The sequence below is a fragment of the Nematolebias whitei genome, chromosome 2 (assembly GCF_014905685.2).
Source record: "Nematolebias whitei isolate Nwh7 chromosome 2, NemWhi1, whole genome shotgun sequence".
Taxonomy (NCBI): Eukaryota; Metazoa; Chordata; class Actinopteri; order Cyprinodontiformes; family Rivulidae; genus Nematolebias; species Nematolebias whitei.
Window position 1 is genome coordinate 20,919,452 of NC_056499.1, and position 17,594 is coordinate 20,937,045.

Below are 17,594 nucleotides of genomic sequence, written 5' to 3' on the forward strand. Positions count from 1 at the left end.
TGTTTTAGTATATAACAGAATAATTACTGTTAGATTGAAATTGTAGTGTTTTTAACTAATTTATTATGAAGGAATTGAGCAAAAGTTGTTTTGCTAATCTGTTTTTTCCTTTGGCATCTTCAGCACAGAACATTTTGAGACTTTGTTCTTTGTCCGCAGCAGGGACCAGATGGGCCTTTTTCAGAGAGTGATAAATTTGTTGTCTCTTTTGTTTTATGAAGCATAACAAGGGCCTCACTGTGCACAAATTAGCACTTTCATATTCATAAAATGTAACTCATTAGGACAGTAAAAGGGAGGGGGAGTGTGTGCATGTCATAGCATCATGCTCACCTTTGAGTAGGCACATTTCCATTAAAGTAAAAAAGGCTTTTAGGTCATGCTTTTTCTTGTCACATTTAAGATGAATGATTCATCGAGCACAGAAATGATGCCTTATGGGATTTGTATTATTATTAACTTTGATAAAATTGGAAAACGTAACCCTTAGAGACTTTTTTCAGCGTAGAACATGTGCAGTATTTCGCTCATTTGTCACATCAGTGAGCTCCTGATCTGAGCTCAGGTTTTACACTTCCCAATCTTTTTTTCCATATTTAACCTTTACCTTGCTTGTTTTCTATTCCTATTTTCCCTTCAGCTGTAGCCGCAGCCCCCTCCCACACCGCCTGCCGACATGGTGGTGCTGTCGCTCAAAATCTGCGTGCGTCAGTGCAACGTCGTGAAGACGATGCAGTTTGAGCCGTCCACAGCCGTGTACGATGCCTGCAGAATCATCAGAGAGAGGGTCCCTGAGGCGCAGACTGGACAGGGTGGGTATCCAAGTATCAGCATGTTACAGATTATGTTGAAATCTGATGAACTGCACAAAAAATGGAAATGCAGAAAGACCTACGTTAAATTTGAGGGTAAAATGTTTTGCTCTTTAAAGAGCAAGAAAGGAACATAAAAGTCTTGAATTAATTCAGTTTATACACCTTTATTAATTTTTCATATTACAAACCGGATTCCAAAAAAGTTGAGACACTAAACAAATTGTGAATAAAAACTAAATGCAATGATGTGGAGGTGCCAACATCTAATATTTTATTCAGAATAGAACACAAATCACAGATCAAAAGTTTAAACTGAGAGATTGTATCATTTTAAGGGGAAAATCGGTTGTTTCCAAATTTCATGGTGTCAACAAATCCCCAAAAAGTTGGGACAAGTCCATTTTTACCACTGTGTGGCATCCCCCCTTCTTCTTACAACACTCAACAGACGTCTGGGGACAGAGACCAGTTTCTCAAGTTTAGAAATAGGAATTCTCTCCCATTCATGTCAAATACAGGCCTCTAACTGTTCAATCGTCTTGGGCCTTCTTTGTCACACCTCCTCTTTATGATGCGCCAAATGTTCTCTATAGGTGAAAGATCTGGACTGCAGGCTGGCCATTTCAGTACCCGGATCCTTCTCCTACGCAGCCATGATGTTGTGATTGCTGCAGAATGTGGTCTGGCATTATCGTGTTGAAAAATGCAGGGTCTTCCCTGAAAGAGATGACGTCTAGATGGGAGCATATGTTGTTCTAGAACCTGAACAGAGTTCTCTGCATTAATGGTGCCTTTCCAGACATGCAAGCTGCCCATGCCACAAGCGCTCATGCAACCCCATACCATCAGTGATGCAGGCTTCCGAACGGAGCGTTGATAACAACTTGGGCTATCCTTGTCCTCTCTGGTCCGGATGACATGGCGTCCCAGTGTTCCATAAAGAACTTCAAATCGTGACTCATCTGACCACAGAACAGTCTTCCATTTTGCCACACTCCATTTTAAATGACCCCTGGCCCAGTGCAAATGTCTGAGCTTGCTTAGAAATGGCTTCCTCTTTGCACTGTAGAGTTTCAGCTGGCAACGGCGGATGGCACGGTGGATTGTGTTCACTGACAATGCTTTCTGGAAGTATTCCTGAGCCCATTCTGTTATTTCCTTGACAGTGGCATTCCTGTTTGAGGTGCAGTGACGTTTAAGGGCCCGGAGATCACGAACATCCAGTAGAGTTTTACGGCTTTGACCCTTTCGCACAGCGATTGTTCCAGATTCTCTGAATCTTTTGATGATGTTATGCACGGTTGATGATGATAACTTAAAAGTCTTTGCTATTTTATGCTGGGTAACACCATTCTGGTATTGCTGCACTATCTTTCTGCGCAACAATAGTGGAATTGGTGATCCTCTTACCATCTTGGCTTCTGAGCGACACTGACACTTTGAGAAGCTCTTTTTATACCCAATCATGTTGTCAATTGACCTAATTAGTGTTAATTGGTCTTCCAGCTGTTCGTTATATGCTCAATTTCCTTTTTCTAGTCACTTATTGGTACTTGTCCCAACTTTTTTGGGATTTATTGACACTGAAATCTTGAATCAACATATTTTTCCTTTAAAATGTTACATTTACTCAGATTAAACTTTTGATCTGTCATCTATGTTATATTACAAATAAAATATTGACATTTGCCATCTCCACATCATTGCATTCAGTTTTTATTCACAATTTGTTTAGTGTCCCAACTTTTTTGGAATCCGGTTTGTATAAACTATGCTATAAGATTAAAAAAATTCTGTTGGTGAGGTTATATTTAAAACTATTATTAGAACAGGCAGGTAGATGATTTGTTACACAGTTTTAAGTAAATCCCCAAGAAACAAAACAATAAATGTATAAATAAAGTTTGTGTTTTTATTTTTGTTTGTTTGTTTTTCATATTGGGATCATTTAGGCTCCAATGCTTTTTGGCTTCTATCCCTTTTGTCCCTAATTGTATCATTTAACTAGTGCTGTGATTGGATTAATAGATTTTGTGCTTTTTATTATTCAGTCATGAATCATTTCCTTTTTTAACATGTTAACCTCTAATCAGTCAAAGCTTTTCAGCTTTCATAGATGAAGGTCCTTTTGATTTCTTCCACATTTCCACTCTAAAGTCTTTTTCTCTTTTGCCTTTTATGTTTTTAGATGTGTTTGCTGAGTGATCTTTGCTCTCATTAATCAAGTCAAAGACAGGAATTAATTAAAAATCCTCCCCCTGTTTCACAGCATTGTCTTTGAATTGACATTTATTTGCTAATAACTTGGGATGAAAGGAGCAAATGTTGCACCTGATGCTCAGTTTTGTTTTCTCTGCTCTAATCGGGATCATTGCAGAGGATGCATTATATTTTCTGACACTGGAATTATAATATAATATTATAATTATAAACAAATGTCTAAAATGTAGAAATTTTCCCTCACTCCTCCAGCTTCAGATTACGGCTTGTTTCTATCTGATGAAGACCCCAGAAAAGGCATCTGGTTGGAGTCTGGACGGACCATGGACTATTACATGCTCCGTAATGGGGTAAAGACACTATGGAATGACTGTTTGTCAAAAAAAAATATTTAGAAAGTCTTTACTAATACTGTGCGTTACTGACATATAAGTTTATTGAAACACCTTATTTTATTTTGAAATGTGTTTTAACACTCATTGAGGGGGGATTCGCTTAGAAAATTCTGACACAAAGGCAACATTAGATGTAAGGACAACGAGAACATCTGAACAAACGTTCAAATGGAGTGTGTTTGCATATACTGTCTGTCAGTACGTTTATGGCTGTGCCTCTGCTGCGCCAAATTGTTTCCCTTCTTCAAAAAGGTAGCCCAGGTAAAGTGTAGCTATGACCAATTATTCTGAAGCAAATATCACCTTGTGATATTTTCAGGAGTGAGCACAGACACTCTCCTGCCACCTTGATTGGCAGGAGAGTGTCTGTCACCCGTTAAAAAAAGGTTTTCATCCTTTTCCTTCATTCCAAACAACCTGGATGCATTTGATGATCTTCTCTGCAGCTACTCCCCCGCACCTTTTAAAATGTAATTCCTAGTTATCTCTGTGCATTCGGCTTGCCTTTTTTTCTTTGTTTCATGCGTTTTTGTGCTTGAACAGGATATTATTGAGTACAAGAAGAAGCAGAGACCCCAGAAAATCAAAATGTTGGATGGAGCTGTTAAAACAGTCATGGTGGATGACTCCAAAACGGTGGGCGAGCTGCTTGTGACAATCTGCAGCAGAATAGGTACACCATATCATTCACTCTGCCTTATTTGTGATCTTTTCAAGGAATAAACATGAACTTGGTTGAACCTCAGATCCAGGAGGAACAATGTGGGTTCCGTCCTGGCCGTGGAACACTGGATCAGCTCTTTACACTCACTTGGGTCCTCGAGGGGTCATGGGAGTTTGCCCATCCAGTCTACATGTGTTTTGTGGACTTGGAGAAGGCTTCCAACTGTGTTCCTTGAGGTACACTGTGGGGGGTGCTCCGTGGGCATGGGATTGGGGGGCCATTGCTACGGGCTGTTCAGTCCCTGTACAAGCAGTGCGAGAGTTTGGTTCGCATTGCAGATAGAGAGGGAGTCCAGTTCGGTGGCCTCAGGATTCCATCTCTGCTCTTTGCAGATGATGTGGTCCTGTTGGCGTCATCATGCCGGGATCTTCAGCTCTCACTGGAGCGGTTCGCAGTCAAGTGTGAAGCGACTGAAATGAGAATCAGCACCTCCAAATCTGAGGCCATGGTCCTCAACCAGAAAAGGGTGGATTGCTCTCTTCAGGTTGAGGGTGAGTTTCTGCCTCAAGTGGAGGAGTTCAAGTATCTTGGAATTTTGTCCACAAGTGAGGGAAGAATGGACCGTGAGACTGACAGATGGATTGTTGTAGCATCTGCAGTATTGTGGACTCTGTGCCGGTCTGTTGTGGTGAAGAGGGAGCTGAGCTGTAAGGCGAAGCTCTCGGTTTACCAGTCGGTCTACGTTCCTACCCTCACCTATGGTCATGATCTCTGGGTAGTGACTGAAAGAATGAGATTGTGGATACAAGCAGTTGAAATGAGTTTCCTCTGCAGGGTAGCTGGACTCTCCCTTAGAGGTAGAGTGAGAAGTTCAGTCAAAATAAAGGCTAAATAAATGAAAATAAATCCAGGAGAGACTCGTAGTAGAACTGCTGCTCCTCCACATTGAGAGGAGCCAGTTGAGGTCATTTGGGCATCTGGTTAGGATGCTCCTGGGCACCTCCCTAGGGAGGTGCTTTGGGCATATCTGACTGGGAGGAGACCCTGAGGAAGACCCAGGACACGCTGGAGAGACTAGAGTTGCATTTGGGCCTAAAAATCCGACCTGGCTCGAGCCCATATCATTTTACTCCAGCCCAACCCAAAACAGACCAATTAACTGTGATTACAGGTCCTTTTTTTAAGCTTTTACTGCTTTTGTAAGCAAATCAGTTTGACATAATAGTTTTAAAAACATATTTCAATTCAATTCAATTCAACTTTAATTTAGACAGATAAATCACATTGAGCCTCGAAGATTCATTTACAAGTGAGATATGTTTAGATAGACAAAAAAAAAGGAAATTGGACACGTAAGAAAGAAAGAAAAATATGATTTCTTGTTTATTAACAAGTCAGTGGATTATTATAGTTATTATAATATTATAGTTATTAACAGTCAATGGCCGCTTAGCGGTTGAGTCCAGCTGGGCTTGGATGGATCGCTGGCAGCCATCCATCTGGACTTTTTTTTTTTACCTCTTTCAACCGGCTGGACTTGGTTGCACACATCTGCTGACGCAGCGGCCGAGTCCAGCCGGGTTTGGATGGGTTGCTTGTAGCAATCTAGCCAAAGCCCAACTGAACTTTTTGTTTTTTACCTCTGTCAACCGGCCAGTCAGCCCGCGCGCGGCTGGCAATCCAAATTGGATCATCAGCCGCACGCATCCACCCACACAATCAAAAGCCCGGCACCGACCCGGCCATCCAGCACATTATTTTGGCCCAGCCCGGCCCGAATTCCGGGTCGGGCTGGGCCGGGCCTCGGGCCTGGTTAGAAATTACAGCTCTAGGAGAGACTACATCTCTCGTTTGGCTTGGGAACGCCTTGGAGTCATCCCAGAAGAGCTGGAAGAGGTGGCTGTGGAAGGAGATGACTGGGCCTCCCTGCTCAAGTTGGTGCCCCCGCGACCCAACTTCGGAACAAGCAGAAGGGGATGGATGGATGGATGGATGGATGGATGGATAAGCAAGAACTTTAGGTGTTAATGAAAATATAACTTGAATCGGATATTATTGATTTTACTATTTTTACTTTTGTTTGTGTTATGCTGTTTTTGAAAAAGTATTGGAAACAAAAATAAACTACTGATGCTCATAAAATCAAAAGAATTGATTCAAACATTTATCCACCTGACTTTTATGAGGATTCTTTTTTTTTTTTTCCTTTTTGGATGCCAGGGATCACAAATTATGAGGAGTACTCTCTGATCCAGGAGACGGTGGAGGACAAAAAGGAAGAGGGGACAGGTACGCTGAAGAAGGACAGGACGCTGCTGCGTGACGAGAGGAAGATGGAGAAGCTGAAAGCCAAACTGCACACGGACGATGACCGTAAGTCTAGAAAAGAACAACTAAAAGTGCAAAGACTTTCTTCCCACTTACCTAAAGTAAATTTTACACAGAAGCTTTTTAATATCCCATCTTCACACCTGCCTGTGATATCTGTCGTCCTTTCCCAGAATGTGGGAGTAGTTCATCTGACTGAAGCACAGATCATTGCTTTTCCTTTATGATTTTTTAAAATCCATTTGCACCCAGCTACATTGAAAGATTGTATCCAGATCACTCATTTATTTTCCCATTTACTGCTTCTTTTCAAAGTTACACTCGTTGGTCTAATTTGTATCAAAATAAAATTTGCTGAGTCAGAAGCGTGTGTTGGCTTCGACCCCTCATCTAAACATACATGTATTTATGTAGCTTTACTTCTGTACTTCTGTCATTTTTATCTCAAATTTAATTCATGCAAATCAAAACCGTGCCTTATTAGTGAGTTGTGAGTGAAGACATTACATGTTATGTTCATGTAGTCAGACTGAGCAAAAGATGCACGTTTGTTTCGCTTTGTTTGTGTAGAAGACACTTGCATGGTTTGAGTTTGTGTTTTCAGTGAACTGGCTGGACCACAGCAGGACATTCAGAGAGCAGGGGGTCGATGAGAACGAGACCCTCCTGCTCAGACGCAAGTTCTTCTATTCAGATCAGAACGTAGACTCCCGAGACCCGGTCCAACTCAACCTGCTTTACGTGCAGGTAAAGCACCTTCACACAGCAGCTAAAGACGTCTGAGGCAGAAATGTATGAAAAACATTGTCAAGTTTTGGATAATAATACACATTTGTCTAATTAGGCAGATCTAAGGAGGATGTGACTTTCAAAGCATTAACAAAACTACTTCTTGAAACTGCTTGTTTGATTTAAAGACAAAATAACCTACATTTATGTGTAAATATATACATGTTTAAAAAAATAGATACAATCATAAATTGAGTGCAGTTGTATATCTGCATTGGTCATACAAAGTGAACCCTCACAGTCCAAAAACAATAAAAACAACCTCATTAAAGTTGATTGTATTAGATGTTTGCTAAAGAAGGACCTCTCATAATACGTAGCAATATATTTTGTGACTGTAAATTCTGCAGCTTTCGTTGCAGAGTGGTTTCTGTAGAACTAATTTAGGATGATCTCTGCTCTTTAGGAGTTGCTGTTTTCCCAATTAAGGAACTTGTTATTCTAAAGAGATGCACAATACCCTTAGGGGTGCCTGGAAAAACAATTAGTAAAATATCTACAAATTGGTTCTATCTCAAGCATGACAAACTGTAAAAAGCAAATTCAAAATAACGTCAAATGAGTAAAGATTCATTTACACCCAAAAGCTCTGTAGGATGTGTTTAATCTTTGGATGCTTCGTAAGAGTTGTGGTGTAGTGTTTATGGACAAAATCTATAGACTTTTATGCACAACAATATACATTATGCTGTATTTGGATGAAAAAAGCTAAAACTTCAGTCTAGCTTTGATGCACGGTGGTGGTTGTATCAATCTGGGACCAGTGGCACCTTCAGGACCAGAAGATCTTGCAGTTGTTGTTAAAACAAGTAATTTAAAATGATATTTAAAAAAAACACATGACCTGAAGTTTTGGACCAGATATTTAACTCAAATGCTCATGTTTTTTGGGCCGCACGGTGGCTCAGTTGGTAGAGCTGTTGCCTCTCAGCCAGAAGGTTTCCAGATTGAGTCCTGGTCGTGGACCTTTCTGGGATTGAGTTTGCATGCTTTCTCCGTGCATGTGTGGGTTTTCTCCGGGTATTCCAGTTTCCTCCCACAGGCCAAAAACATGCATGTTAGGCTGATTGGTAACTCTAAATTGTCCCTAGGTGTGAGTGAGAGAGTGAATGGTTGTTTGTCTTGTTTGTCTCTGTGTCCCTGTGATGGACTGGAGACCTGTCCCAGGGTCCTGCCTCTCGCCCAGTGATGGCTGGACATGGGCACCAGTGACAACCTGAAAAGGAAGAAGCGGCTAAAAGAGGATGTATGGATGGATGGATAAACCCAAAGTTGTAGAATAAAATTTTTTTTTTTAGGATTACTGACCCATCTAAGATGCTGTGCATATGCTTGAGAAGTACTGCTAAATTAAACAGATGTTTCTGGAAAAAGTCCAGATTTTTTTCTACAGCGTAAAGTTTTATGAGGAACAACAGAAAACATCAGATGGAAGTTGTTTCTTTGGTTCTACCAATACATGGTTTATAAAATTTATTTATTTATTTTTCTTTCTTATGACCTAAAAGTTGCAACTGTTCTGATACCAATATCGATACCTGTACCGATATCGGAAAAACTTCTGGATCGGGTTTCGGTGACAAAGTGGCCGATCCATGACTGGGCAGATCTATTCACTCTAATTCTATGCTTTGCGCTCTGAGTGACGTCACCTGCTAGCGAACTGACTGAACAAATTAAAGTTGTGTTGGTTTTACATGTTTGACCAAGCTTGTGTAGCTCTTGGTGTGTTTAAGTGTGCTGTTATGGTGCAGAGTTTTCAATAAATTTGTAATTCAGCACATTCATGTCTGCGTTTAAAAAAAAACAAATGTTTTAAGTTAATTCAGCACCCAGTTTGTAAGCTCAAACATCCAGGTAGGTAGACAACAAAAATGGCTAAATAATGGCATCTGGGTCCAGATAACATGATTTAGCCATTTTTGTTGATTCAGCACTGTTTTTTCTGTATCAGATCGGATCATATCGGTCGATACAAAACCACATATATCGGTATCGGATCGGACTTGAAAAAAGTGGATCGGTGCATCCCTAAACTCTTCATGAGTGATTGTTTTCTTGTGGCAACAAAATAAGTATCCCTCTTTGCATTTACCACCTAACACAGCAGACCCAATCTACAAAGTAAAAATTCTGTTAAGTTATAAAATGTAAAATGTGTCAAATGTAGAGAAAATTGTTTTAGGGCATGTTGTGATATTTTAAGGTGGGATATAAAGCTTTTCTAGTTGATTAAACCCTTCTCCTTGTTCTTCCAGGCTCGTGATGATATCCTAAATGGTTCCCATCCAGTATCGTTTGACAAGGCTGGTGAGTTTGGAGGCATTCAGGCCCAGATCCAGTTTGGACCTCACGTAGAACATAAACACAAACCTGGATTCTTGGAGTAAGTGTCTGTCATGGGGAAATCTCTTAAAATCTGAACCTTGATGATCCAATTTAAATAAAACCATTTGGGGGGGGGAAAAAAACAACAACATATTTTTGTAGTCATGTTTTTTTGTTGTTGTCAAGAATAGCTTTGGGACATATCAGACTTTAAAGTGTCTTAGAAGTAAAGTAGAAAGCACAAAAACTTTTAAAAAGAACTAGAAGACTAATACATGAAAAACAGTAAGGTTGTATGAAGTTCAGCCTCTCATGAGTTTCTTTTCTTTTCAAGTCTGAAGGAGTTTCTGCCCAAAGAGTACATTAAGCAGAGAGGAGCCGAGAAAAAAATATTCCAGGTTTGTTTATGTTCTCCTCCTCAAAAATGTTTATTTTAGACCATGCTGCACTGTGTGTTCAGACTTTCACTATATGATAAAATAAAAACCTCTCACCTACAGGAACACAAAAACTGTGGAGAAATGACTGAGATTGAAGCAAAAGTGAAATATGTCAAACTGGCACGGTCCTTGAGGACGTACGGAGTCTCCTTCTTCCTGGTCAAAGTAGGTTGGATGTCACACATTTATTTTGGTTTTTGAAATAATTAGATCTAGTTTATCAAGGCACCACTTAATTTAAAGGGAACGTTTTAAAATCTAACAAGTCAAAAAAGTAGCTTTTAGAACTTTTCTCCTGCGGAGCCAACAGATTTCTAAATCAGCTAAACTTTAGTCAGAACGTTTCCTCTCCACGGTGCCGGAGCATCATTTGCACTTGGTAATAAATGCATGCTTCTTATGTCACTCCAACAAAATGTATCTAATTTGGATCAAACTGTTGGGCTTTTCTAAAGTGATGAAAAATAATAAAACTTACCGAACACATAATGACCTTGTTTCTCACATCAGTAAATGCACACGTGCAAACAGAAGCTGCATGTCATCTGCAGGTAGATGGGAGTCAGGCTGGAAGGAAACTAAATGTCTGTGCTGATGAAATTGTTTTAAAGGTAACAGGTGAAGATTTAAAGTAATAATAAGTACTGAAGCAGAGTTTTTACGTTACCATAGTACAGTAGTCCCTCATTTATCACTGGGGTTACATTCCAGACCCCCGACAATGTGTGCACTACAGTGGGTATCTAGTTATTTGAATAATAGGAGATAGTTTGTACAGGTAAACGATGTCAAATCTGAATTTTGTGTTAATGGATGTGGAGTTCCTCAGGGCTCTGTGTTGGGACCAAAAGTTGTTTAATTTGTATGTGAATGATCTGGTTGATGTGTCAGGGCTTTTGTAGTGTGTTTTATTTGCAGATCATACCACATTTTTTTGTTTAGGTGAAGATATTGAACAGATGTTAGAGATGATACAGGCAGAATTCATAAAAGTACATACTTGGTTCCAACTTAATAAGTTATCATTAAATTTGGGAAAAGAAAAAAAAAACTACATGATATTTAGTAGTAGAAACTTAGTTCGCTGTGGCGACCCCTAAAGCAGGGAGCAGCCGAAAGAAGAAGAAAAAAATAAAAAAATAATTTAGTAGTAGAAATAAAATTATTGAAGTCCCATTTAAAATTGACTGTGTTGAAATTCAAAGAGTTAATGAAATAAAATTTTTGGTTGTCATTATTGATGAGAAGCTGACATGGAAATCTCATGTAAATTAATTAATAATAAAAATAGCAAAATCAATTGCATCACTGTATAAAGTAAAAGAGTTTTTTAATGACAAAGCTTTGTATATATTGTATAATATAATGATTGTTCCATATTTAATGTATTGTAATGAAGTTTGGGAAAAACATGCAAACCAATTACAAACCTTTTTTTTATTTATTTTATTTTTAACAAAGAGCTATACGAATTATTAGTAGGAAGTGCTTTGGTCATCCAACAAATACTGTATTTTCATCAGTTGAAATTATTAAAATTGTATAATTTGGTTAAATATAGTATTTTCCAAGTCATGTATAAAGCTCATAAAAAAATATTACCCAAACTTTTTCCGATCAGATCAAAACTTTCCTTCTACGTACAAATTTCAACAGAAGGCAACAGGACATCTGTTGGCTTCTGGGAAATGTAGTGCTTATGAGTGGCAATACATTAAAGGCATATTGAAAGAAAACTACAAAAATGGCTGCGCCTGCCTGAATTATTTCATTTTTCATTAACTTTTTACTACAGTACTGTATTCAGTACTGTCCCAATCACGTGAGTAATATTAAAGTTGAATCATGTGTCTTGTACATTATTTTTTTCTCGTGTTCAATCCTACTTTGAAAAACCGAGATTGAGCAAGTTCTTGGAAAATCGAACCACAAAGTAGCAAGGGACTACTGTAAACTAATTTCAAGCCCTGTTGGCAGATTCCAGCTGATCAGACATTTGCTGATTTCCATTCATATTGACCGTGAAGTAATATTGAACTCTTCTTTGCTTGGAACAGGTTTGCTTTGTATCTGCTCATTTTTGTTGTGTGCGTGTGATCTGTGTGGTAAATTCAGCCTGTAGCATCTAACCTTTAACGTGTATAGTCTCCAGAGAGTTTACAAGCCCTGCAGGACGTCTACAAACCTCACCTCTTTGCCCTTGCGTCAGAACCCATCACGTTCTGTCCATCTGCTTCCCCTTAACTCCAGTTCCCACAGAAACGTTAGCTCTTTTCCACAAACAGGGACAGAAAAAGAAGGCTTGTCATTTAGATAGTGTCTGAAATGTGACATTATATGCTTAGTGAATGCAAGAGGAGTTTAAAAGTAGCTGACAAGCAGATAAAGGCATTATTTAAACATCACATTTTAATTATTAACTGGGAAATTTCTCTTTTTTCCCTGCTGGGGAGACAACTGAAAACTCATGCTGGCAAATCAGTGGGAGAGAAAAAAAATTAAGCTTTCATGCTGAGGATTTTTAATTAATTTTTAATTTTTTTTTTTTTTTGCTTGAATTGTTAATCTGTCCTTTGATTTCTTTAATGCCTCAGTAGACAGAGGGACATGAAAATGAAAGAAAGTGAATGTTGCCTGTGTTGCTCACTGCCGTGAGTAAAACTGACATTTCTAATGCATCGTGAAGTTACAATGTTTATCGCAGTTATTAAATCTTCTATTTATTTATACAGTTTGTAATCTATGATATTTATCATGGCAGCACGGTGGCGCAACTGGTAGAGATGCTGCCTCTCAGCGAACAGGTCCCTGGTTCAAACCCCGGTCCAGGGGCCTTTCTGGGTGGAGTTTGCATGTTCTCTCCGTGCATGTGTGGGTTTTCTCCGGGTACTCCGGTTTCCTCCCACAGTCCAAAAACATGCATGTTAGACTGATTGGTAACTCTAAATTGTCCCTAGGTGTGAATGAGAGAGCGAATGTTTGTTTGTCTCTATGTGGCCCTGTGATGGACTTGCGACCCGTCCAGGGTGTACCCCGCCCCTCGCACAGTGATTGCTGGACATGGGCACCAGCGACCCCCGTGACTCAAAATGGAATAAACGGGTAAAGATAATGGATGGATGGATGGATGGATATTTATCATTTTTACAGGTGTAGATTACAATGACTAGTCACAAAATTAAAACCCCTGTAGAAGTCCATGACAATCAGGATAGTACATCATACAGCAACACAAAAAGATCTCACAGTGCAGTCCACAGTCCAGCTTCCAAACTCCTCATATGTGCAAATTGTCTCCCACTATGCAACCTGCACGACCCTAACAGTCTACAGTAAAGATCTTGGGCACTCGTGTACAAAGTGTACAAGTGCCAGCTTGTAGTCTGTTCCCAACCATGCTGTTCATTAGAGTGAATGAGTCGTGCGTTGAACCAGGACACCTCACCACAATGTAGGTTAGTTGCTTTTGTGCATATAATTTGTACATTGGATGAAAATTCTTTCTGTTAACAAACATATTCATCCTGTGGTGGTGCTTTTATAGCAATGTGTGTGCAGTCGATAGCTCGGATTGGATTAGAAATACCAGCTATTGCTGCAAATTGTGCTTTAATGTTGGCCTGTTCAACTGCATCGTTGGGAATTTGATGTACCTGGTTGACGTACGGACAGTTCTATACCACACAGCTGGCATGGCTTGGCTCAGGGTCGACTGACAAAATCCTGATTGGTCTGCCAGCTCCCTCTGGAATGTCCCTGTTGCTAAGAACCCCAGTGTGGTCAGCAGTTGTATGTGTACTAGCAGCACTCGGCTCCTTGCTGTGTCGTGCTCCAAGACCGGCCGCAACTCTAAGCACAGTTCCAAAAGGATTGCCCTTGAAATCCTAAAATGTCTGTTGATCCAGTCGTCATTATGAGCCAGAAAATCCTCTGTCTCTAAATATTTGCACTCTGTGTATTTGTTAAATTTAAGGCTAAAGCCATTGTTGTTTTCTTTGCTTTTATATCAAATCATTTTACTGTATACATGTGGATGCATTAATTGTTCATCATGTGTGTCCTTGTGTGTACACTAATAGTTTTCACATTATTAACAATAAAAAGGGTTAAATTGTGTCATCTGGATCAGTTTCTTTAAGTGAGAAATGTTTCGTCCCCAATCTAGAGAACTTTGTCAGTCTGCGGCTTGCCAACCAGATCTGTCCCACCTTCAGTGATGTGTTTCAAGCCAGCCTCCTGTTGGAATCAGGCTTTTAACGCGTGCAAAACGCACCCATCCAAAACGATCAATCATCATGTACAACAATTACATGTTTTAGACCAGATGGCCGAATTGCTACTCACAGAAACAGCCTGAGGAAGCCAAGGCCAAAGTGGTTTAGAAAAAGTTGTGTAAGCTCAATCATCCAGGTAGATAACAATCAAGAAGGTTAAATTGTGTCATCTGGACCAGTTTCAGTGGAAAAACGTCTTGTTCCTCATCCAGAGGATTTCATCAGTCTAAGTTGTCTAAGTCTAAGTTGACCATCTGACCTAAAACATTTGATTGTTGTACATGATGATGGATTGTTTTGGATGGGTGTGCTCTGTTTGCACATGTTAAAAGCCTGTTTCTGAGATTCCAACAGGAGGTTGGCTTGAAACACAGCAGTGAAGGCCACCTATGGGACAGATCTGGCTGGCAGGCTGTAGACTGAGGAAGTCTTCTTGATGGGGAAGCAAACATTTCTCACTTAAAGAAACTGGTCCAGATGACGTGATTTAATCTTTTTTGTTGTTATCTACCTGGATGATTGAGCTTGCAACCCTTTCACATCATTAACAGTTTCCCAGCATCACCTCTAAGCGTCGCCAATGGATCAATAACCATAGAAATGTGCGTACGCCATCCATAAAGTTAGCGTGGAGTTGCACACATGTCCATGGTCATTTCATTCTTGATACATCTGAAGTTTTGCGTGAAAAAGGGCGTAAGCCATGTTTTTGTGTGTACAAAAATTCATCACTTTGTACACGAGTGCCCTGGTATTTACCACCGTATGAGCATCCTTTGTGTGTGCCATAGATGTTCAGTTTGCACAAAGAAAAAAAACAATGAAAATAATAATTATTGAGTATAGAAACAAAGATTAGAAGAAATATTTAAACATTTAAAGTCCTGAAGTAAAGCTTTGAAAGTCTTAGAAAATTTTAACTACTGGTGCATATTTTGGGTTTACAAGATCACATGACTTACAGTAATTCTTATGGGTTTAGACCCACAGGTCACTGATATAATGCGTCTGTCGAACTTTACTTCATTTTTCGATTGTCTACATTCTAATTCCATCGTGTCTTTTTATTGTTGGATTTTCTCCTAAGAAGATGCTAAAGCGTAACTTTTTGTCCTGCAGGAGAAGATGAAGAGTAAAAACAAACTGGTGCCTCGACTCCTGGGCATCACCAAAGAGTCTGTGATGCGAGTGGATGAAAAGACCAAAGATGTGGTTCAGGAGTGGCCCCTCACCACCGTGAAGAGGTGGGCCGCGTCCCCCAAGAGCTTCACGCTGGTAAGAAGCACAAACCGTACATTTAATGCCTGCTCATTCGCACACCAGTGCAGCCACATCAAACTGTTTAAAAGTTTCTTTAGCTTCATTATGCCGCTGTTGCTTTTTATTCTTTTTATATTTTTATATGTTCTACTGTTTTTTTTTATTTCATCCTATTCTAAGCCACAAAATAAAAAAATCTAATAAACAGACTCAGCCGACCGCAGCTTGCCTTTCGTTCAGTGACTGAACAGTCTCTTTTGTCTTCCCTGTCACTACAGCTCCTTTGTGTCGACCCTCAGTCAGGCACCAACATGGGTTTAATCTCGTGTATCTGAAAGAGCTCTGTCACTAGTAAATTGATGAAACCTGTTTCCTAATTTGTTGAAGTGCCTAACTGTTTAGGCTTTGCATTTTTTGTGACTCTGATTTGAAGGCTGATTTGCTGTTTAGCTGTAGAGCAAAAGCTAATAGTTATAAAAGCACACTGCAGACTATTATTTTTTTTATTTCAGATTGTGACGAAAGTACATCCCTGACCTCACCTTTTTCTATTTTATTTAGAGTATACTCTGTAAATCTGGTCGATAGCTTAAAATTACTTAAATTTCTTGTATTTAAATCAACTTTGAGATGGTTCCTGGGTTGATCTGTCTGTGCATGCTGCAGCTTCATTCCAACACAATGTGTGGTGCACTTCTGAGGCTAGCAGTCTTCATGGATTTCACATTAATCCTTACAGTAAATCCTCAGCTTATACACTGTGCTGGTTACTTATGTTACAGCTGTGCACACATCACACATTTATGATGAAATGGGATGTTTATGCAGGATTTCGGGGAGTATCAGGAGAGCTACTACTCAGTGCAGACCACTGAGGGTGAACAGATCTCTCAGCTCATTGCTGGGTACATCGACATCATCCTCAAAAAGGTGAGACTTTTATCTTTGATTCATTATCCTCTTGTGGTTGATGCATTCTCAGATTTGTTGATCCCAGCCTGCTGTGTCATGTTTCTGCTCGTCATTCACATCAGAGAAAATAGATGGCTTTCTGTTTTCTTTTACTATTAATAAATTATTTTCCCACCGTTTGTTTTCTCTCCTGCAGAAGCAAAGCAAGGACCGCTTTGGATTAGAAGGCGACGAGGAGTCGACCATGCTCGAGGAATCTGTATCTCCGAAAAAGTGTGTAAAACAGGCAAAGCAAACTAAACCTGGTGGTAATTTTTGGAATGTATTTTGTTATCAGTTATTGACGACTCCTATTAAATCCCAGTTTTATAGATGCAGATGAGCACAGAAGCAGTGTACGAGTTTTTCACATAATAGCCCTACAAACCAGTAGATTAGTTCTCATTTTCTTTCTTTTCACTTCCTGCTGCCTCAGCTCACACTTCCATCTTTCAGGATCTGAGTTTGCCAGAGGATGACTTCCTTAGCTGGACTTTATCCTGAAAGATAAAAATTATACGAGGAAACTTTCCTTTACTGGACAGGCAAAGATTCCATCTGAACATTTCCTGATTAGATGTGCTTTACCTCATTTAGCCACTGTAGATCTGAGAGCACGTCTGAAGCCCGTTTCCTGCAGAGCTTCAGTTAAAATTGCTTTTCTGCTTTCAGCGCCTTGCTGCATTTGCTATTGATTTAGTTTTGTTATCTGTGCACATGCCAAAGGCAAAACTCCTAAATACAATAGTCCCTCGCTACTTCGCGGTTCGTTTATTGCGGTTTTTAAAAATAAGATTGGACATGACACACAATTGGCAGATTGATGGATGAGCCGCACGATCAACATGGAATTTTTATTTAAAATTAATTGTTAAAAAATATTTAGCACTTGCTGCACCTTTGTGCAGCCCACTTCAGGATAAACTTCTTGCTGCAGCTGAACAGCTGATTAGCTGTTCTCCGTGCAGAGCAGAGAAGTGGGCGTGGCCAAGAGCACTTGCAGATGGCTGAGAGCAGACGAGGCAGGGAGCTGAAATCATTACATTCTGTGCTCTTTTAGAGCGTTTAGAGTTTAGAAACATTGTTTAGAATATTGCAAGAGTGTGAGAAGGGTTTAAAATGCCTTTATA

The 17,594-nt window shown here is 39.7% G+C and overlaps 1 protein-coding gene across 1 annotated transcript in view; it reads left to right on the top strand.

Annotated features, from left to right (window-relative positions):
- Positions 1-17,594, top strand: part of LOC119426182 (talin-2) — a 43,754-nt gene that overhangs the window by 20,048 nt on the left and 6,112 nt on the right. Inside the window, exons 2-12 of the mRNA XM_037693758.1 lie at positions 641-812; positions 3,288-3,385; positions 3,974-4,103; positions 6,315-6,467; positions 7,027-7,169; positions 9,470-9,597; positions 9,874-9,937; positions 10,040-10,144; positions 15,373-15,528; positions 16,342-16,443; positions 16,622-16,698. Coding sequence (XP_037549686.1) covers positions 677-812; positions 3,288-3,385; positions 3,974-4,103; positions 6,315-6,467; positions 7,027-7,169; positions 9,470-9,597; positions 9,874-9,937; positions 10,040-10,144; positions 15,373-15,528; positions 16,342-16,443; positions 16,622-16,698 — 1,292 coding nt within the window. The 5' untranslated portion in view covers positions 641-676. The remainder of the gene's footprint in view (positions 1-640; positions 813-3,287; positions 3,386-3,973; positions 4,104-6,314; positions 6,468-7,026; positions 7,170-9,469; positions 9,598-9,873; positions 9,938-10,039; positions 10,145-15,372; positions 15,529-16,341; positions 16,444-16,621; positions 16,699-17,594) is intronic.